The sequence below is a fragment of the Trichechus manatus genome, unplaced genomic scaffold, assembly GCF_000243295.1.
Source record: "Trichechus manatus latirostris isolate Lorelei unplaced genomic scaffold, TriManLat1.0 scaffold00005, whole genome shotgun sequence".
NCBI classification, from domain to species: Eukaryota; Metazoa; Chordata; class Mammalia; order Sirenia; family Trichechidae; genus Trichechus; species Trichechus manatus.
The window spans coordinates 32,980,390-33,002,839 of NW_004443941.1; the positions used below are offsets into that span (position 1 = coordinate 32,980,390).

Consider the following 22,450-nt stretch of genomic DNA (forward strand, 5'->3'; position numbering starts at 1 on the left):
AACTTGACACCCCCTTTTTTTAAATAAGCATATTTTTTCTCAGCTGTACCTACATTTATATTATAGATCCATTACAAAAACCCAGTAAGACCTCAGGAGTTTTATGGTATTTTACAATGTTTGCATTCTAAATATTGTGATCTTCCTGCCTTTATTTTTTTTTTCCCCTACCAACGGTCTTTTTAAAAACGTACTTTGCCGGATATAACAACTGAGTGATAATATATGTGGTTTCCTAATTTTAAAAAAACACGTACACATACAAAAACTGTAGCGTATCCCTCTAGGAAGAGGGAGCAAGAATGCTGCTTGAGTTCAACTGTCAGAACCATGCCAATGAGTCGCACAAATTATCCCTTGACAGCACATAAACGCTCTTCCTTCTTTTACTCCACTTGCAATTTAACCAAAGCAAGCAGGAGAACTATTCCCCACATAGAAGTGTGAATAAAAATTTCCTCTTTTAGGTGTGCCCTGTTTACCTTTGAGAAAATAAACAATTATTTTTATTCTACAGACTAGCTGGGGATGAGCTGGATGGGTTATGGAAGGACACATTCTTGAACGTGGAGAGACAATTTTATTCAATAGTTGGTGAGCATCTACCATATGTCAAGCACTGTGGTAAGCAGGGAGCTAGGTTACAGGTGCCCAGAAAGTTTTGGAAAAACGAAGAGGAATAAGACATAGAGACAGTTAACTATAATGAACAAAGTATTATGAGAGCAAAGAGGCAGAATCTATTCATTCTGCCCTGGGGATCTGGGGAAAGCTTGACAACGTGGTGACAGTTAAGCTGACTTTTAAAGGCTGGAGTAAGAGTTCAAGAAAAGGGTTTGTATGAGAGGGAACAGCAGGCAGAGGAGTTAGCAGGAACAAAAGTATGGTCTAGGTGGTCTCGGGAACATCTAGCTCAATTGGCATGACACAGCTTATAAAGACAATGCTCTACATTCTGCCTTGGTGAGTAGTGTCTGGGGTCTTAAAAGCCTGTGAGCGGCCATCCAAGATACTCCACTGGTCTCATCCCTTCAGGAGCAAGGGAGAATGAAGAGAACAGGATACAAGGAAAAGATTAGTCAGAAGGACTAATTGTCCACAGCTACCAAGGCCTCCACCGGACTGAGTCCAGTACAGCTAGATGGTGCCCGGCTACCACCACTGACTTCTCTGACCAGGATCTCAACAGAGGGTTCTGGACAGAGCTGGAGAAGGATGTAGAGCATAATTCTAACCCACAAAAAGAAGACCGGATTTACTGGCCTAAAGGAGACTGGAGAAACCCTGAGAGTATGGCTCCCAGACACCCTTTTAGCTCAGTGGTGAAGTTACCTCCGAGGTTCACTGTTCAGCCTGGGAGTGGACAGCCCCATAAAACCAAATGAGACCAACGAGGTATAGGAGTCCAGTGACAAAGGCCAGAAAGCAGAAGCAGACAAGGAAGCTGGTGATAGGGAACCCAAGGTTGAGTAAGGATATTGTTGATGTGTTGTGAGACTGTTAACCATTGTCATAGGGCAACATTTGTAGTAACTGTTAAATGAGAAACTATTTTGTTCTGTAAGCCTTCATCCTAAGTGAGAATAACAGCACAATTGGAAGAGTGTAGTCAATGTCACTGAACTGTGCATGTAGAAATTTTTGAAATGGTGTATCTTTGGCTATGTGTATTTTCACCAAAAAAAAAAAAAAACATTGAGAAGTTAGAGGGTTGATATGTTGTGGGGTTGTTAACCAATGTCATAAAACATCATGTGTACTTCTGTTTCATGAGAAACTATTTGTTCTGTAAGCCTTCACCTGAAGTACAATAAAAAAAAAAAAAAAAGTATGGTCTAGGGAAAGCACACGTTTGAGGAGCAGTGAGCAGGCTGGAGCTTGAGTTTAGGGTATAGGGAATGTGGGAGATGAAGCTAAAAATCTTGGTTAGATTATAGGTTATATAGGGTCTTCTTGCTCTGCTAATGGTTTTGGACTTCATGCTGTAGGCTGTTGAAAGATCTAAAAAGGACGTAAAACCAGATTTATGTATCAAAAAGCTGAAGTCGGGCTATAGCGTGGAGCAGGAATTGATGAGAGAGGCAAGGAGAGAAGTCGGGAGGCTACTGCAGTGGTCTGGGTAAGCAACGTTGAGGGTCTGACCTGGGACAGCAGTAACAGAAGAACAGGGAGAGATTTGAAGGGCACTGTGGAGGTGGAAATGGCAGGAGGTAATAATGGCTTGGAAGGCTGGCTGAGGCGAAAAAAGTATGACTTCAGGATTTCCAGTATTGATGTTTATATTGATATTTGACAATTGATGAGGGAAACAAAGTAGAGGAACAGGCTAGGAGAGGGAATGGTAATTAACCTGGTTTTGGATAATTTCAGTCAGTTGTACTTACAAGACAGCTTGGGAGAGTTGTCTAATAGGCAGCTGGAAATTGTCCAATGTGGCACTCAGGACAAAGATGGAGACAAAAGATATTTCTTTGGCAATGAACCTCATATAAGTAATAGTCTGAATCAGAGAAGTAGATGAATAGAGTGTAAAAAGAGGAGAAAACATACAACTTTGTGAGACATCAATATTTAAGGGACAAGCCATGGAAAAAGAGTCCAAGAATGAGACACAGAAAGAACAGTCTAAGAGGTAGGAGGATGCAGGGAAGAGCCATGTCCTGAAATCAGTCAGAAGATGGAGACCGTGATGAGACTAAAGGCTTTTAGCATAGAGATGCTCACTGATGACTCGGGACAAAGCAGTTTCACTCAGATGAGGAGTATGGGGGCCTGATTTCAGTGCACTGAAATGGGAGATTCTTCCACTGAGGCAGGAGGAGTATGGATGTTCCTTCAAAAAGTCTGGAAATCAACATGACAAGAGAGGTTATCCCTGGTAGTGATTCTACAGGTGATTTTCCTTTTGATATATTTTTATGTTTTCTAATTTTCCGAGAAAAATATATATTATTTTAATAATGAAAACAGAACAAAGTGAAAAAAGAAGTCAATTTTTAGAAGAATTTGGTGTCATGGGTCTTCAGTCCTGAGTGATGGAATGGTGAATTGGGAAGATCCCTGAGTCGGGTTCCGGTACCAACTCTGCCACTCATTAGCTGTATTACCCTAAGGATAACACTTAGAACTTCTCTTTGGGCCACAATTTCTTTACCTGTAACTAAAGGAGCTGGGCCAGAAAACTGCTAAGGCAGCTTCTAGATGCAGAAGTCTAGGATCTAGCTCATGGTGTGAGAATAAGCTCTTAAATGTTTAGAGAAACTTGATATTTAAAAATACCCTATAATGAATTGTTGTGTAAAGTAAACAATTATTTTATAATGCAAATTTATAGAGTTTATTGTTTCTGATTTTGCTTATTTGCTTTTCTTAAAGTAGGGCCACTTGCATCAATTATTATTATTTTTTGCATCAATTATAATATATATCTTTTTCATTGTGTTGTTTTCATTCTAGCTTCTGTTTTAAAAATAAAATTCAGTTCCTACCCAGAATCTCCTCTGTGCACCTATCACTGCAGAGAACAGCATTTTGTGGGTAAGGCTTGAAGGCTGCAGTTGCCGAGACTAAATATTTATTGCTGCCTTCAGAGTGCCCAAGGACGTTAACATTTTTATTAAGCAATTACCGCAGGCACCAAGGAAATAAGAGCATCAGACTATATTTCATATCCATACCCTCTTAAATGCGATGAGTGGTCTGGTATTCAACAATTTTTAGTTATTTCTGTTTCAGATGCTTTTAGGCAACATACAGTGATGTATATTAGTTGTTTAAGGCCCAGGCAGTGAAAAACAATAGACCATACCTAAAAAAAAAAAATTATGTGGGAGCCAAGAAGTAGCTTAAAAATAAAAATCTTAGGACATTAGACTTTGAAAGTACTTTAATGGCTATCTGGGACCACACCCTGCTGAAGTAGGTGCCCTCTGCCAGTGAGTATCCCACCTCTTCTTGGATACTTCCATGGGAAACAGCACTGTCTTACAAGATAGTGGCCCTAGTTGTTGGCAAGTTCTTTCGGATACTGATCTGAAATCTGCCTTCCTGCCATTTCCACCTCTTAGCCCCAGTTCTGACCTTAGTAGGCTACCACATTATATTACTATGTTACTGTTCATTGTTGTAATGTGGGTTGTCCTGAGGAAATTTTACAACTGAGCAGAAATGCTACAGCCTATGTTGCAAATTGCTTTTCAGAGCTCTAGTGGTGAAGTGGTAAAGAGCTCAGGCTGCTAACCAAAAGGTCAACAGTTCAAATCCACCAGTCACTTCTCGGAAACCCTATGAAGTAGTTCTACTCTGTCCTATATGGTCACTATGAGTTGGAACTGACTCGAGGGCACACAACAACAATTGTTTTTCAGAAAGGATGAGATCTGAGTTGTTAATGTATCATTCATCATTATCATCATGAATATTATAATATATACTATAAATGTATGCACCTTCTCCTCACTGATCAACAAGCTCGTTACCCCACAGTTCGCATTACGACAACAGTAAAAAATCTAATATCTGACTATTTTGTGCATTAATGACATACGCCTGGCAGTAATGAACGCTGAGGTGTGAGGTGACAGTAACTCTGGCTGTAATGGTTAAGATTATGTGTTAGTTTGGCTAGACCATAATTCTCAGTGGTTTGGAAGTTACGTAAATCCGCAGTTATGTAATGATGTGGTTATCCCCCATTTTCGCATAACGCTGATGTTCACATAACGACTGGTCTTTGGAACCTAACCATGTCAATACGTGAGGAGCGGGTGTATATATATATATACACACATTTATAATGATGACTATTATATATAATATTATACATATAATATTATGAATATTATATGACATATGTAATATGATTATACATACATATAATCATCTTATATATAATATGATTTATACATACATGCACATATTTAAGAGGTGTCTGGCTGGCACAAACAGTTAAGCGCTCAACTACTGGCCAAAAGGTTGGTGGTTCAAACACACCCAGAGGCACCTTGAAAGATAGGACTGGCAACCTGCTTCTGAAAGGTCATGGCCTTGAAAACCCTATGGAGCAGTTCTAATCTACATACATGGGGTTGCTACAAGCCAAAATCAACTCTATGGCAACTAACAACAACATACATTTAAGATGGTATGGATATGAAATACAGTCTGAAATTAATTTGAATCCTAGTTGAAAACTTTGTTTAAATTTAGTATAAAACATTTTATTCTGTGTAACAGCAAATTCTTTCACTGGAGTATGGTACAGCTCTTTTAATTGGCCTCCATTTAACCAACTTATTGGATTTACTGATATTCTCTCTCCATCTGAAAAACATTCTGGCTGATGCCCACAGCAGGTGGCATGCCCACAGCCAGCTGGCTATTCCTGAGTAGGTCCATGCAATTCTGCCCTTACAGGGTGAGCAGTATGCCACCAAGAGTCAGCTGTCTTTATTCACTAACATGCCTGTGCCACTGTATTCATTATTACAATTACATAATTCAATGGTATGTAAAGCAGTAAAATATGAGTATGAAAAGAAGTGTTGTTTCTAGGACAAGTTGAATGCTTTAGAAATACTAGATAAAGTTGATTCAGTAAAAGGAATACTATCAAATTAGCTGTGAATGAGACAGCAGTAAAAATCTAGAGAGATTTTGCACTCATTCGCTTTGCGAATGTCTGTAAATTCTTACTGCCTTTAAAGTGGGCAACGAAGATAACACATAATAGATGTGTTCTAGGCAAGACAAGCCATACAGAACTCCAAGAGCACACCTCTACTCAAAGAAAGACCTCTAAAATTTGGTGAATGAAGGTACATTTATATGTTTTAAGTTAAAAACTAAAAATTTAAAACCTACATTATCTTTTTGATGACTTCCAGTTTTAATCATTTTTTCAAATAATTAATCAGTTATTGGCTCTGATGATGCCACACAGATGGCTCCTGTTGCAGTTCATAGCTAAACTCAGTCTCTCAGGACTCTGCCAGAGGATTGCCAACACAAGAAGAAGATGCCATTATAAGACAGTCTTAAGATTACATATAATCAGTCTAAGTTTGCCAGGAACTATACAAATATTAATAAATCCATTTACTGGTGTAGTCAGATCACACTGATATGGAGCAATAGAACAATTGGGATGTACAGGGAGCTATGGGAAACATATGAAACAAACCCAGAAATTTAAGGATTAGATATAATATTAAGAGGAAGGAGAGACTATAGCAGACACGGCTTTGTGAAGCTGAGCATTCAAAATGATGTTCTTTGGAAAAGCAGAAGGAAGGTACTTAGTGAAACCTGACTAAACGTTCCCAAAAGAGAGACAACCAATGAAAGAGCAAAAGGCAAAACAGGTGTTAGGGGCTTGGTTGCAAAAAAACGTGAAAAGCAGGGGGTGAGGAACAAAGCTTGCAAGAAGAGTCACTGTAAAGTGTTAAGATGCAGGACAATGCAGTTCACAGAAAGCTAGTCAGGTTTAGCAAAAATGATTCAGATTCTCTTATAATCCTATTATGGGTCATTATTAATCTCTAAAAACTTAAATGAGCATACTTTAAGATCTTTTCTTAGGCTGTGTTCTCTAGACAAGCAAAACCAGTAAAACGTATAGATGTATATCTATCTATCTATCTATATATACATATCAAGGAAATGGCTCAGACAGTTGTAGAGGCTGGAACGTCCCAAGTCCGTGGATCAGGATAGAGGCTTCTCCTGATTCATGTTGCCGCAAGGGCTGGCAAACTCAAGATTGGCAGGTCAGACAGCAGGGGTCTTGCTCACAGGCTGCGAAAATCGACGAATCTCAAGATCAGCAGGAAAGACTGCAGGTAAGCTGCTAGCTCAAGTCCCAAAAACCAGAGGTCAGATGAACAAGAGCCAGCTGCAGGATCCAGGGTGAGCAAACGCCCACAAGCCTTGCCAGAATGTCCACTTATATTCGATGCAGGCTACATGCTCAGGGAAACTCCCTTTCAACTGACTGGCTACTCACAGCAGATCCCATCATGGAGGTGATCACATTATATCAAATCTCATCATGGAGGTGATCACAATATTATATAACTGCCAAACCACTGAGAATCATGGCTCAGCCAAGTTGACACACAACCTTAGCCATCACAGATCCCAAACTTGTACCCTAATTGAAGCTATGTGAATTGAATATGCCTCGATGCCACTAAAACATTCTAGAAAAAATTTATATTTAAAAGATACACCATTTCAGAAGAGATCACAAAAGGATGGGAAATAGATATTCCCTATGTGTTTGGGATGTACCTTGCTGTTTAAATACTTCATATAGTAGATTGCCATTAATGAACAGCATTTTAAATGTGATCATTTTGCATTTTACAAATGGCTTTTACATATATTATTTCATTTACTATTCATAAAACTGTAAGATAAATATATCCTTTCTCTCTATATTATAGGTGAGAAAACCAAAACTCATAAGTGTTCAGTGATATGCCCAAGTTTATACAGTTAGAAAGTGGGTAGCAGACCAGAATCCTGGTTTCCAACTTAAAGTAATATTATAGAAAGTTTGGATAGAAAGGAAAAACCTAAAATCTCCATTAAGTCCGACAGTTATTATCTTTTTATGTCTATTTCCCTTTCTTCCTTTTTCCCATCCCTCCCTTCATAGACTGTAATCGCTGGAATACTCTCCTTTTGTTTTTTTCACTTAACATTGTATCATACGCATTGATCATGACTATCTGATCTTCATATAGTCCATTTAACGACTATATAATATTATCATATGTGAATTATTTTATTAAAAATAACACTGTGTGTGTGGTGCCACTCTATGGAACCAAAGGCAAATAAGAAAAAGACAGTTACTTAACCGATCTCCTATTACTGGCCAACCAGGTTTTTGCTTGCTTTTTGTTTTCTGCTTTCAGGTAGAACTAAGATGAAAAGTCTTCTCTCTATGGCATATGAGTTGCAATGGCTGTCACTGAACAAACAGCAATCCCTCCCTCCAGTAATACCCTCTCCCCCACCCCTGAGCAGTGTTTCGTTTTGTTTTATTCCTAGTCTGTACTCCTATATTTTATTTTTATTGTTATAAATATACATGTGACAAATCATTTGCCTTTTCAACACTCTTTACGTGTACCATTCAGTAACATGAGCTGTTTATCATGGTATTCAACGGTCACCATTATCTGCTTCCAATTTTCCCATCACCCTTAACAGAAGCTCAGTGTCCCCTAAGCAGTGAGTCCCACTTTTCCCCTCCCTGCCACTCACCACGGGCAGTGTTTTTGAATTACTGTCTGCACACCTCACATTTGTTTATTTAAAAATTGAGAAGAAAAATGTGTGTGAATGAAAATATGTTTATATTTTACTTCCTATTACTTGCAAAGATAGTTACTTTACACGTGTACACAAAACTAATATACCCTATAGGGGAGTCGTGAAAACTACTGTAGAAGCATGGATAAAATTGACTGACATTGAACAAGGAAGAAAAATGTTCCATGTTTAATTTTATTTGACTCTCAAAGGACCATCTGGTCTTTTGCTTTCCTTAAAATGCAACCAAGCTAGAGCTAGATGGCACAAAGTAAAAGAGTGAACTGGAAGTTGATTAATTTATCTGGAAAACTGTCAGCTCTCTCTTTCAATTCATGCTGTGATGACACAGCCTAAATCAAGTTTTAAGCAAATGTAAACACTGTTACTCTCTAGGCCAAATTCTGGAAAAACACCTTAGGAATTCCAAGTAGAAGTCTTTGTAGCTCCTGAGAGGCCTGTATGTTGCTTTTAATTTAGAGCAGTGTCAAGATACTTCTCTCCAAGGGATGAGAAAGGCGGACTATGCAACTTAACAAGATGATGCCATATTAAACCTTGAGCTGAAACCTCTCCAAACTTTAAGAAATACCCAGCAAATGTTCTCATAATTTTGGATCCTTTACTCATGGCGTCTCTGGGTTGGAGAGCACATCAGAGGCCATCTAGTCTAAACAGTCATCACACATCCTGATTCCACTGATAAAGGAGGCACCGAAAAAGCACAGAGGCATCCAAGACAACATCCTGCCAGAACATTTGGTTATTTCTTACCGCACTCGCAGGGTGTTTAGCTCAAGACTGGAGGTCCAAACCCATGAGAGAAGACCTCCACCCCCAACAAAGTGCCACTGTGACTTACCTTCAGAGGCCTGGGAGCGGCACTGCCCAGTCATGGGACTGTACTCCTGGTTTTCATCTGCGCACACACACAGAAAGGACCCTTCCACATTTTCACAGAAGGCTTCGCCACACACGCCACTGAGCAGTTCACATTCGTTCACATCTGGAAAACAGAGCACGAGTCAATTTAGACATGTGCCTCATTCCTGACAGCTCTTTATTTTACCAGCTGTGCCAAGACTGGTCATGTCTGCTGAAATGAGGGGATCCCCAGTAAGCAATCAAACCCCTTCTGCTCTTTTAGGGACGGGGCTGCTATTATTTGGTTTGCATGAAAAGACCATGAAAATGAAAAGCAAAGGTTCTAAAACTCCCATTCTAGTTTTAAGGCACATCATGGAATTGTACTGTAAGCACTGTATGGACCCTTTGACCCTCTATTTTGTCTTCTCTGATTTTTTGACATAATGAAGTCTTAAATGACCCAATACTCTACTCTCACTTCTGAATCCAAAGAAAATTAGAAACACTGTTAATTCAGAAACCATAGAATTCTTTATATTCATTTAAAAATATTTTTAAAAAGCTATTTAAATGTCTGTAAACACAGTTCTCTAGCAGCCAAAATGTCCATAACTTAACAATCAGAATTCAGGTTGTCTATCCCTTTGAGAAATGAAGGAAACAACCCTATAAATATTAATCATGCTACATTAACCATACACATGAAAGAAATTGGTCCAATAACTTATCACTGATTTCACTGTACCTTTTAAAATTTTATTGATATTTCTCATTGATTTAGCTAAATGATTTTCTTCTATACTTAAATATAAAATAATCAAAATACAGTCAAGGAATCTCATTGATAAGTATGTTTTATTCAAAATTATACAAGTACACTGCACTAAAGAAAGGCTGATTTTATACTCGACCTTGTCCAATACTACTTTTTACCTTTTCTCCACCTGTGAAATTTTATTAATAAGTGCCCAGTTCAGCAAGTCAGTGTCTGACTTGACATCCAAAATATTCATGCATTTTATGCATTAAACATGTACAAACATCAGCTTTCATAGGCACACTCTGAGATGTTTCACAGAAAGTTAAGAATTTGAGCTATTATCCAAATCACTCAGTAAAGAAAAAAAATGCTACTTTCACCTGCTATACCCAGTTAATTGTACAAAAAGTTTATATATCTTGACTTCATAGTACCTAGCATGGTGAAGTGTATACAACAGGTCCTTGGGTAATATTTTTGAAAGAATGAATAAACAGGCAAATAAGATGGAATGTAGTAAGTTCACCAAATGATAACAAATATTCCTTACCTGAGGCTGGTGTTTCATGTGCTGAACTGAAAAGTTAACATGGGTTTGGGGTGCTCATCTGGCTGGTTAGAAATGAACATTAACCAGGGCCACAGGAGCTATGTGGAGTTAATGGTTCAATATCTGATATTTCAACAGTTAACACTTGAAACAAAACTTACTGAGTGCAGCAACAGGCAAAGCATTGTGCCACACCCAGGGGAAAGAAAAAAGCAAAATTCTCAGTCATGTGGAGCTTGTGGCCTTGGAGAAGGGGGCTATGTGTGGTATGCACATAATTAAATTATCCCCCCAAAAAGGTTGTTAAAGCACTATAATGGATGTTTGCTTAAAGTGTTATGGAAGCAGGAGGAGGGGTCACAGCTCAGCCTAAGAGTGAGTGATAGATCAGGGACAGCATCTGGGAGGAGATGACACCTAATGTCAGTCTTCAGGAATGAATGGGATGAGTCCAGGCACAGGGAAAGGGAGGTCGGCAGTATATTCCCAGCAGAAGGAGCAAAAGCAAATATAAGCCGAATAACTACACAGTTAAAAGAGCAACCAAAAGCAGCATCATGCTGCTGGAATATAAAACGTGAGGAAGGAAGCAGTGAAGCTGGGAAGATAAGTAGAGACCAGGCCCTATGACCTACAGTAGTCAAAATATTAAGTGAATGTCAGATGAATTTTATCACCTGTATTGGGTGGAAAGGAGACCAAAGTGGGAGTTGGGAGTAGAGATTAGGACAGCCGTCCCCGTATTATGAAATAGCTATGTCTTCTTGTGACTAATTCTTCATTTGTAAATAAGCAGATGTTGCTGATGATTTCCGTGCTCTCCAGACACCCTGATGTATACCTTCCTAGCCACACATAGTACTTGGCATCAAAATAACAAATGTGTTTGTGTCTCTTGGTCAAGCACAGGGATCTCCTCTTTGTCCTTGTCCCAGCATTAAGCCCAGTGTCTGGGATATCCATAGCATATAATGGACACTCAGCAGTAGCTGCTGAGCTGCAATGAACTCTATTGTTTTCCCTGTTTGGAATCTTGTCTTTCTATAATTCAGTTGTTACTTAATAAAGAAAAAAATAGGCTCAATAGCTCAAAAAACAAAATGACTAAGAGGAGAACATTTTTTTCTATTAAACTCTTTGATTTGGCTCTTACCTAAGTAATCGGAATAAAGAAAAAGGCACCATTTTCTCAAAGATATGAATATTAGCAATTTCTAGTAATGCCTGAAACACACCACCTAGTGACCATTACATGTCAGGGAAATTTGGAGCTGGAAAGAGACTTAGAAAGCACTAGATGCAATCCCTTCACTTTTTAAAGGAATATCCATCCCCTTAACTTTTTCAGGTCTCTGAGAACTGAAGGTGAGAGAGGTTATGACTTGCCCATAAATGACTCATACACAACACCGTTTCCTTGTTCTTACTCTACGTTGCAAACAAGTTTATTGTGTTTGTGCTGATGTACGCCAGCATGTTTTAAAAGAAAAATGTACTCTAATAATGGGAGATGATATCAATTCACAACAAGGATAATTTAAATAAGTATCTGAGTTTGTATCTGTGACCAAGTTTTCAATAATATATATGTTTTTAACTGGCAGATGCATATGTTCAAAACCATATTACAGCTTTGTAAATAATTTTTATTTGTGATTGGGAATTAATTAAATTTAATAATTAATCTCATAAAAGCAATTACTATTCAAGTGATATTACCATTAAACCTCTGAATAGATTTTGTTTTCCACTTTAATCTGGATGCCATTGAACTAATCCTTTAATTGCAAATTTTCAAACTAAAAAGTTACTGACTCCTCCTCATGTGCTATCTGCCATGTAGTGAAAACAGATATTTTCCTCCAATTAATAAGAATAAGGTGACTTATTCTGTGAAGTTTTGAATTTAATAAACTTTCTTCTTTTCCCCATTTAATTGTTCTAATTGTAAATGTATTTACTAATGAATTTGATTTGGAGAAATCACAACTGATTAGAAACTGAAATACAAAATTTCTTCTTCTATATGAGAATGTGTTGGACCATATTCTAGAACATCTGATGGTATTCAAGATTCCTTCCAGTCCCGTCAATCCCAGGACAGACTGAAAAAATACAATTGCACAAGCCAAAGCATCATTTTACGGGTGTCATTCCTGGAAACTGAAGCTCTTGCCGACACTTGTCTTTAAATGCACTGCCTAAGAAGGTGCATTTTGAAGACTGACAAGCTATACCACACACCAGACTCTATTTCCCATGCAGGAGGGACTACAGAGTTCCACACACTTGCTAAAAGTTTAAACAGATGCTCTTTTGAAAATATACTTAAATTTAAAGTTATACTTCTATATTTCTTAATGTGCCTAGGCCATTTCAGAAACCACAGGTAATTTTACACACCCCAATACTGTGCGACAAAATAAAATCCTGATGAAATTCTGCCCACATTATCTTGCTTATCATCTCTCCTGTTGTTGATCACTTTGATTTCTTATCAGCTGGGAGATGTGAAATATTTTGGGGAAAAAAATCTAAACACTCACCCACACACCCTTGCCCATCCTGTGGGGCTTGAAAGCCCTGATAACAGAGGCAGCGGAAGGAGCCAGCCGTATTGTCACAAAACCCGTGACTGTCACAAACAGTGTTGTTTACACATTCATCAATATCTGCAAAAAAGACATTTAACATCAGACACAAAACAAGCACAGGATGACAAACACCAGATATTAATGATGGACAGAGGCACTCCACACACCCTGATTAGTATGAGATGATCATGTTTACACAGAAAGTACTTTAAAACATTTTACATATAAATAAAATGTTTTGACGGAAATGTCTTAACAGCCAAAATGTTAAGTTCTAGGAGAAAACATTTACTTTTCCTCAGGAAATGTTTACAAACTGAAATGACCACTACAATTACCACCATCAGTATTTTCTAAATATTTTCAGTTCTTTATTTCCAAAGAGGGTATATAGCTATGGTGAAAACAACTGAAAAATACTGTCATAGTTTTTGGTCGTGGTAAATGTAAATAGTTCTATCTAAAGAGTTGTGGCTGAAAGAAGCTCTGGTCCCCCTGGACACTGGTTTATTCAAATCTGTAGATGACCTTGATCAAGGCTAAACAGCATTTGCATGGCATCAAGAGAGTGATTCCAGTGAGTTCTGAAGTGCAGCCAGCCAATCCCAGGTATTCACCAGAAAGGATTTCCTGTTACCAAGTGACATTTAAGGTCTTGAATGTCAGCGCTGCTCCAACTGATTAGCCAGTGGGCAACTTGTGAATTCATTCTGTTCTCTGTAAACACAATGATAAATACTGATCCTGTGCCTTTGTTTTCACTGATAAAAATGTTCTTGTAAAAGTCATGTCTCAACTGTAAAGTTACAACCCAACTTTTAGATATAACTCTTCTTTACCCTTACAGCTGCAACTTTTCTTCTCCACTCTTTCATTCCCATTCTCTTAGTTTACTGCCACAGTGCACACTTTCATCTGCCAGGTCCTTTGCTCTCTCTGATTCCAGACTTAACAGTTCCAAAATATATCTTTTTGGAGAAGCAATTAAGAAATTCAATTAAAGCATCAAATATATGTGATGAAAATTCTGCTTTTGATTCAAGTGATAAAATGAAAAATTAAATGCACTTGACAGAATTTAGTTTGGGGGGAGTTGACAGTATTATCAATAGGGCTTTTCCTCTAAAAATTTAAAAAAAAACAAGTCCAAGAAATATTTTAGAAGAAAAAGAATAGACATACAATTTTCTTCAGCATCTGTTTCACTTTCCTTCTTAATTTTCCAACACTGACGCTACCAAGTATAAGTTCAGAGACTGTCTCACTTTTGAATTGCAAAATATGAGTTATTCCATCAAAGTTTCCTTAATTTTCTCAAATCAAAGTAAGCTGATTCTCTTTTCCTTTCAAGCCTGGGCCCTTTCTCTCATCCCTATCAACTTCTTCTGCCATCTAGTCCCATCAGTTAATTCATCTCCAGCCTCTTCAATTATTTCTCCTCTAGCTCCTTCCCTCTCTGCCTTAAGCAATATTCAAATCTCTTGAAACAGTTTTCACATGACCACAATGTTACCCTAGTTACTGTGCTATTCCACTCCTTCTATCACTGCAAAATGTCTCAAAAGAATGGTCTCACTCATTGCCTTTATTTCCTAATACACTACTCCTCACTTATTGACTATCTCGTTATCCGACATTTCACATTTACAAAAATAGTAAAAATCTACTATCCAACAATTTTGCACATTGTCATGTATTGAATTGTGTCCCCCAAAAATATCTATCAACTTGGCTAGGTCATGATTCCCAGTATTGTATGACTGTGTAATCGGATGTGATTTCCTTATGTGTTGTAAACTCTATCACTGTGATGAGGTTATATGTGATCTCCTTATGTGTTGTAAACTCTGTCACTATGATGAGGTTATACTGATGACGTCTACAAGATTGGATAGTGTCTTAATCCAATCTCTTTTGAGATATAAAAGAGAGAAGCAAGCAGAGACACACAGGAACCCCATACCATCAAGAAAGCAGTGCTGGGAGCAGAGCGCGTCCTTTGGACCTGAGTTCCTGTGCTGAGATGCTCCCAGACCAAGGGAAGATTGATGACATGGACCTTCCTCCAAAGCCGAAAGAGAAAGCATTCCCCTGGAGCTGATGCCCTGTATTTCGACTTGTAGCCTACTACACTATGAGAGAATAAATTTCTCTTTGTTAAAACCATCCACCTGTGGTATTTCTGTTATAGCAGCACTAAATGACTAAGACACACATTAACGACATACATCTGGCAGTAACGAATGCTAAGGTGTGAGGCAAGAGTAACACTGGCTGTGATGGTTAAGGTTATGTGTCAGCTTGGCTGGACCATGATTCTCAGTGGTTTGGCAGTTATGTAATGATATAATTTGGCAGTTATGTAATGATGTAGTCATCCTCCATTTTCATATAACACCAATTTTCATATAACGACCTGGTCTTTGGAAAGTAACCATGTTGACAAGTGAGGAGTGAGTGTACTCTTCATCTGTAAAAGGAAAATAATAACAACAATGATAATATTGGTATGTTCTTCTCAGAATTACTGAAAGGATTAAACAAAATAACATGTATAAAGAGCTTTGAACACCACCTATAGGAAGCATTCAATATATGTCGATAATAATATTAAGCTTATTTATATATATTTATTATACATATGTCATCCCTGGGTGCTGCAAATCGTTAAGTGCTCGAATACTAGCCAAAAGGTTGGCAGTTCAAACCCACCCAGAGATGCCTCAGAACACAGGCCTGGCAATCTGCTTTTGAAAGGTCACAGCCTTGAAAACTCTATGGAGCAGTTGTACTCTGCACACATGGGGTCACTGTGAGTCAGAATCAACTCAATGGCAACTAAAAACAACATTATACATATAAAATAATAATCATTATTATTACCCCTCCACTTCCTTCTCCTTATCCTTTTTTTTTTTTTTTTTTGTGGTTTAGGTGATAGTTTACAGAGCAAATGTTTTCCATCCGATAGTTTGTACCTAATCCTCCTCATCTTTAACGACTTTGACTTTCTAACACTTTATCCAATGGAAACTCCTCTGAGAAAGGCCAACAATGACCGACCATCAGTAAGTCTAATGACCAACTTCCAGTGAGTCATCATCACCCTGACCTTTAAGTCTGGTTGTCACCCCTCCTTGAACTCTCCCCTCCCATGTTCCATAACAGAGTATCATTCTTTTTCTCCTACCTTAACCACTCGGGCTCATCCTCACCCTTTCACAGCCTTGAGGAGGATCTCTGCCAAAGCCCAGGCCCTCCTGGGATCTGCTGCGTCCCCAGTACTCTCTCTCCGCCCTCCTCAGACTTTCCCAACTTCAATTATCGCAGCCCTCGGATGAATCCCAAGTCTGCAACTCCAGCCACGATCCCTTCCCAAGCACATTTCTTGCTCTTAATCATTTCCAATTTGATCATCTGTCATTATCTCAAGCTCATCAAGCCTAAAGTGGTCTTCATACAAATCTCCCCACTTCCTGACCTTAGTGAGAAATTCCTTTCACATCCATCCTTCCTTTTTATGCCTCTGTATCTTACCCCCCAACACTTGAACTGAAAGGTCAATGAACTTAGGGACCGATATTTAGTTCACATTTTAAAAAACGAATCTTCCTTGCAGCATCTAACACAAAAAAGGCAGTAAATCTGATTTATTTTCAACGTCAGCGTAAGAGTGGCATTATAATTTATTGACACAACCATGTAAGGAAGAACTGCATTATGTCACCAAATCACTTAACACAGGCCACTGCTCATTTTAGCCTCCCTGAAATAGGCGTTTGACAGACAGATTGTGTTACTGACTGAACCACAAGATTTAAGGGCTGGAAGGAAACTTAGAAATGCAACTACCACTTAAATACTGATGATTTCTCAGTCTCTCTCAAGGCTTGACCTCTGTCCTTTAGGATCATTTATCTAATGCCTACTGGACTTGCTCACAATAAATGAACTTATTATCATGCCCTTTTCACCTCACCCCCATTTCTCCTATATCCCCTTCATCAGCGACTCTAACTAGTCATCCAGGCCAGAAAACTTAATGTCATCCAGGACCCTTCCCTACCCAACTAGTCCTTGTCTCTCTCCTATCATGCCCTCTTTTCCGTCTTTCCTGGAGTAGTGCAGCCACCTCCTCTTACTCCTAATTGGTTTCCCCATTTCCAGTACTGCCCCCATCCCTCTGATCCAAACTGCCGCCAATGTGCCCTTTCCAAAACGCATATCTGTCAGTGCCATTCCTTTGCTCAGAATGTTCAGTATCTTTTCCTGGGTAGAGGATAACGACCTCTCTCCACACAGGATAGAGTACTCTTTGTTATCTGGCTCCTGGCCACTTGTCTGGCCATGGTTCCCAGCAAAACCTCGTCCCCACTTTACATTCCAGCCATATCAGTCTACTGGAGTCTTTGAAAATACCACCATCTTTAATTTCTAATTGACTTGGTTCATACTCCCCTCTACACTAGAAAGTCCTTTCCTATTTGCTTTGCTCAGAAACTCCTCCTGGCCCTTCAGGAGTCAGCCCAAGGAGTGCCTACTCTGCAGGGCCTTCCTTACTACTCCAGGAGCACAGATGAAGGCACCCTGCTCTTGGCTCCCACAGCGTTCTGTGCATTACTGTGCTTATCAGGGATACTTTACAGAGTAATCTTCAACTAAACCCCACCAATAGCTTACTTCCCTACTAAAATGGGAAGGAGGTTAAGGAGGAAGAGGAAGGGAAAGTAGCTGGTGGCTTTTTGGTCCAGATGCTTGAAGTAAAATATCTTACTTTCCTTTTTATTAATTCTATACAATTTTAATTAATTCTACACAATTCAGAGTAGATAATGATTTCTTGTTACTGTCACAGGAACTGAATAATTGGCCTGAAGGTGCACAATCCCCGGGCTGGTTATGAATTGCTGGGCATCTTGCAGTCTCAGACTTACTATAATAATGACTAACACAGAAAGTTTAGATGACCAATTTTTTGGATTTGAATGAACAGGAAAAATAACATGGAATGACTGCTGGAGATTAGTTCTTTAATAGGTAATAGTTTATTAAAATGATATATGAAACTGTTAGCAGTTTCATGCCAACAATAAGGTGAGGAATAGCTTAACAAGAAGACAACATTTGCTTTACTTCTCTGACTAATGACCTGTATATTAAAAACAAAACATTATTTCATTAGAATTTTCTTTGATGATATGAACTCTGGTATCTTTTCCATTGTTATAGCCCTATCAATAAATAAAATTCTAAGACTTGCTACAATTAAGGTTATCTCTGCCAAAAAAAAAAGAAAAACCCGTTAAGAAAATTTATTATTACGTTAAAATAAAACCTTACCAAAATGTAAGCTTCATTAAATGGGAAAGTGAAAACCATCCTATTTTGTTGAAGTTGAATTTTGAAGATGAAACTAAATTTTGAATCATCCAAATATCATAGATTTTCTTTTTGCTACATGAAAGGCAATTTATTAAATTACCAAAGCAGTTTTGTTTATGAATCTGTAAGAGCCATGCATATTATTACTATTAATACTATCTAGTATGACAGAATGATTCACTTATTAAAACAGTACAGTCAAATAACTCTCTGCTTAAACCTCTTCAGTTTTTCCCCACGGATAATAGCATAAAGGCCTTTCCTACATGCTCCTTGGAGCTCATCTATACTTGACTTCTAAAGAAATTTGCTCTTCTAGCTGGTCCCTCACCCCTGCATCTTATATTTCCCCTTCTTTCCCTCTCTATTGGGTCATTCCATCAGGATCAAACATCTGTTGTCTCCATCTTAAAAACAAAAAAGAGCTTCTTTGCACCATAATCCCTTCAGCCAAAACCACATTTCTCACCTCCCTTTAACAGCCAAGGTCTTCAAGTTGTCTATTCATGTTGTCTCCACTTCCTGACTTCTCGTTAATTCTTAAAGTCAATCTTGGGTGGCTTCCATATATAGGACTCCATTGAAACTACTCTTGATAAGGTCCCATTTTGTAAAATCCAAAGGATTCTTCTTGATTGTTGTTTAATAGACCTTTCAGTGATATGCAGTGCAACTGACCATTCTCTTCTTTTGAAGCACCCCTTCCCTTGGATTCTGTGGTTCTATATGCTCTTGGGTTTCCTCTTATTCTTTTGTCCCGTCTCTCCAGCTCCATCTCTCGCCAGACCTACTTCTCACTAAGTGTCAGCTATGGCCTTTTTCACTTCCCTGAGGGCACCAAGTACTTCCCTGCCTCAGAGCCTTTGCTCTTGCTATAACTCCTCCTGTGAATGCTCCATCCCACTGGCCACCCTCAACCTACTCTTCAACTGAGCAACTTATCCTTTAGAGCCCCACTCAACCGTCATTTCCTTAAAGAGATCTTCCAGTTAAAATGAGGCTTTCCCTCTGGCTTCTTCTCACTGACCCTATTCTTTTCTTCAGAGCAGTTGTAATTAGCTACGGTCATATGCTTGTTGGAATGCTTATTTGTTTACCGCTTGCCTCGTGCGCAGTTCCATGAAGGCAGAGACCACGTCTGTTCACTCACCCTGTATGTCCATCACCTAGGACAAAGTCTTGCAAATGAAAGGTGCACAATGAATACTTGTTCAATGTAACTAAACAAGCCTTCCACAATGTGGTTTTTGTCTGCCTCTTCAGTAGGTATAGTGATATATATCTTATATCTCACTTTTTTTCCCTTACATGTTCAACTGAAACTAATTTATACATAGTGTTCCTAACCCTATGCAATATTTCATGTTTCTGAATATTTGCTCGTGGCATTTATTCTGCCAGGAATGCAGCTCCCAGACCACATTTTTCACCAGATAACTTTTATTTACCCTCCAAAGCTAAACTGGAGGCTTCTGGAAGCCTTTTCTGACCTAACCTAATGCTGAAAAATGTGTCCACTCACACAGCATCTTCCTGTTACTCACTGAACAATTATGAAGACCCTGGATAAGATGGCACATCACAGTATCACCAAAACTCAAGGCTCAGTATTTATGGTCATAACATGGGAGAATGAACCTCCAAAGGCAATGGGGCTGGGCTAGAAAAACAACTGGTAGTCTACGCATTTTCCACCTCATTCAACAGCAAGAGTCAAATTAAAGTTGCACTGAAGGCAGTAAAAACGTAGAATTTACAACACAGTAACTGTATTTGAAATTATCAAAGGCAAACTTGGAAAGTTCTTCCACACTGCAGATGAAAGGGACAAAATGATGGACAAGAAAATGATGAATACAGAAGCCACAGATTCTTGACTTAAAGAGTATCCCTGTAGAAAACATATAGTAGCTGTAATAGAAGCAAAAATCAAACTAATATGGAGAAATTTAAAGTTTTTTTTTAATTTTTATTTTTTTAAAGGATTGCATATCCAGATTGAAGAGGCTCACTGTTTACTTTGTAAAATTAACGACCCCATACTCAGACATATCCTAGACAATTATAAGGCTAAAGAAAATATTTACAAGTATCTAGCTAGAAGAAAGAATTGCCATTAAAAAAACAAGCTGTTCTCAATTTCACTGGATAATTTTGTGGAAAATATTCATAACTCTAAGAAATTCCATAAACAAAAAATCTGACATTCATGTGGGAAGACAACAGAATGACTTTCTCAGATACTATATCATTTATGGGCTCTTATAAAAATTACTTCTAGTTACATTTGATTCTCATGAAAATAGAACCAAAATTAAGAACTCAAGTTTAAGAAAGTCTTGCTACAAAAGTACTGGAAATAAATATTTAAACTAGCTAACCATAGGAGTTAGGTCTAATTAATTATTATTTTAAAACGAAACAAAACAAATTTATTGCCGTTGACTCCGACGCATAGCAACCCTATAGGACAAAATAGAACTGCCCATAGAGTTTCCAAGGAGTGCCTGGTAGATTACAACTGCTGACCTTTTGGTTAGCAACCATAGCTTTTAACCTCTACACCACCAGGGTTTCCAAATAATTATTACAGATATAATAATAATCTAATTAAAGTATTCAAAAGAGTCTTGAAAGATCAGAAAAATATAACATATAAACTTGATATATAATATATATGTTACATAGCATATATATTATATATAATTATTGAAATACAAAACATAAAAACATACATTGGTACCAAATACAAAAAGTATTTAAGAATTGGTTAAATTTAAGAAAAAAAGTGAAAAATATTCCTTGAATTACAGAGAAAGGAATCGAAAGGTATTTGACTTGCAGATGATTAAAAAAAAATGATGAATAGATGACAGTATATCAAATTTCAATCTATAATGAAAGCATCACAAACCTAAGGGAGAAATATGTTCTTTCAGAAATATTGTTAGGAAAATCACCCATTTGGAAAAGTAGTTAAATCTTTACTACGTTATCATACACCACGCATTTCATAAAATGTAATGTTTAATTTTCCTCACTGGATTCAGAATATTACTCTTAAATGGTTATTCAATTTTATATCCCAGATGTATGAAATATTTTATATTTTAAATATAAAAATAATACTGTAAAGATAAAATGGTATAAGATATATATATATACACAGAATGAGGAAAATCTTAAAGCATAAGAGCAATAAAAGAAATAAAAGCAGTATAAAATCAAAAAGCAATTAAAGATGAGGAAGTATTTGTCAAATATAGCTAAATGATCATTATGCTTAATATATATAAATCAATCAGAAAAACACTAAAACTCCATCTCAAACAGGCAAAAATTAATTCATAAAAGAGAGTAGATAAAAACATAAGAAGTTAACCTTGTTAACAGTAAATGCAAATTAAAATCAGATATTCATTTCTCCTTATCAAACTAACAAACAGAAAAATATGAACATGTGTTTCTGGAGAGACTGCTAGGAGCTAGGAAGCCTCATTTGGTGCTGGTGGAAGCAGGAACTGGTAGAACCTCTCTGGAAAACAAGACACTAACATCATTTGATCTACTAGTTACACATCTTAGAATCTAGACTAGGGACATCACCACTGATGAAAATAAATGTTTACATCTAAATCTATTCCCAGAGTATTGAACAGAAACAATAAAAGATGTTTCATAAATTTTAAGCATAAATTTTAAAATTTATGATACAATCATACGATAGAAAGTCACATGGTCATAAAAAATTTTATTTTCCAAAAGGTTTTAAATAATCTGAGTAAAATACAAATAATAAAATGCTAGATTACAAAGTAAAGATAAAGACGCATAATCCTATTTTATTATACAATATAAATACTGAAAACTACAAAAAAGAAATAGGCAAAATATTAATAGTAGTTATCCCTGGTTGGTGGACGAGTAAGTTTTTTTTTTCTTTTTACTTCTCAGCATTTTCTAAATTTTCTGTAA

The 22,450-nt window shown here is 37.6% G+C and overlaps 1 protein-coding gene across 21 annotated transcripts in view; it reads right to left on the minus strand.

The window, feature by feature from the left end:
• LTBP1 (latent transforming growth factor beta binding protein 1) overlaps positions 1–22,450 on the minus strand; it is a 666,638-nt gene that overhangs the window by 72,733 nt on the left and 571,455 nt on the right. For 17 of the 21 annotated variants that reach the window (XM_023736168.1, XM_023736140.1, XM_023736141.1 and 14 more), the window contains 2 exons: positions 13,046–13,171; positions 9,185–9,328 (listed from right to left, as the gene is read on the minus strand). In XM_023736168.1, the coding sequence (XP_023591936.1) occupies positions 9,185–9,328; positions 13,046–13,171 (270 nt within the window). The remainder of the gene's footprint in view (positions 1–9,184; positions 9,329–13,045; positions 13,172–22,450) is intronic. The other 4 variants (XM_023736152.1, XM_023736164.1, XM_023736138.1 and 1 more) reach the window with 1 other exon arrangement.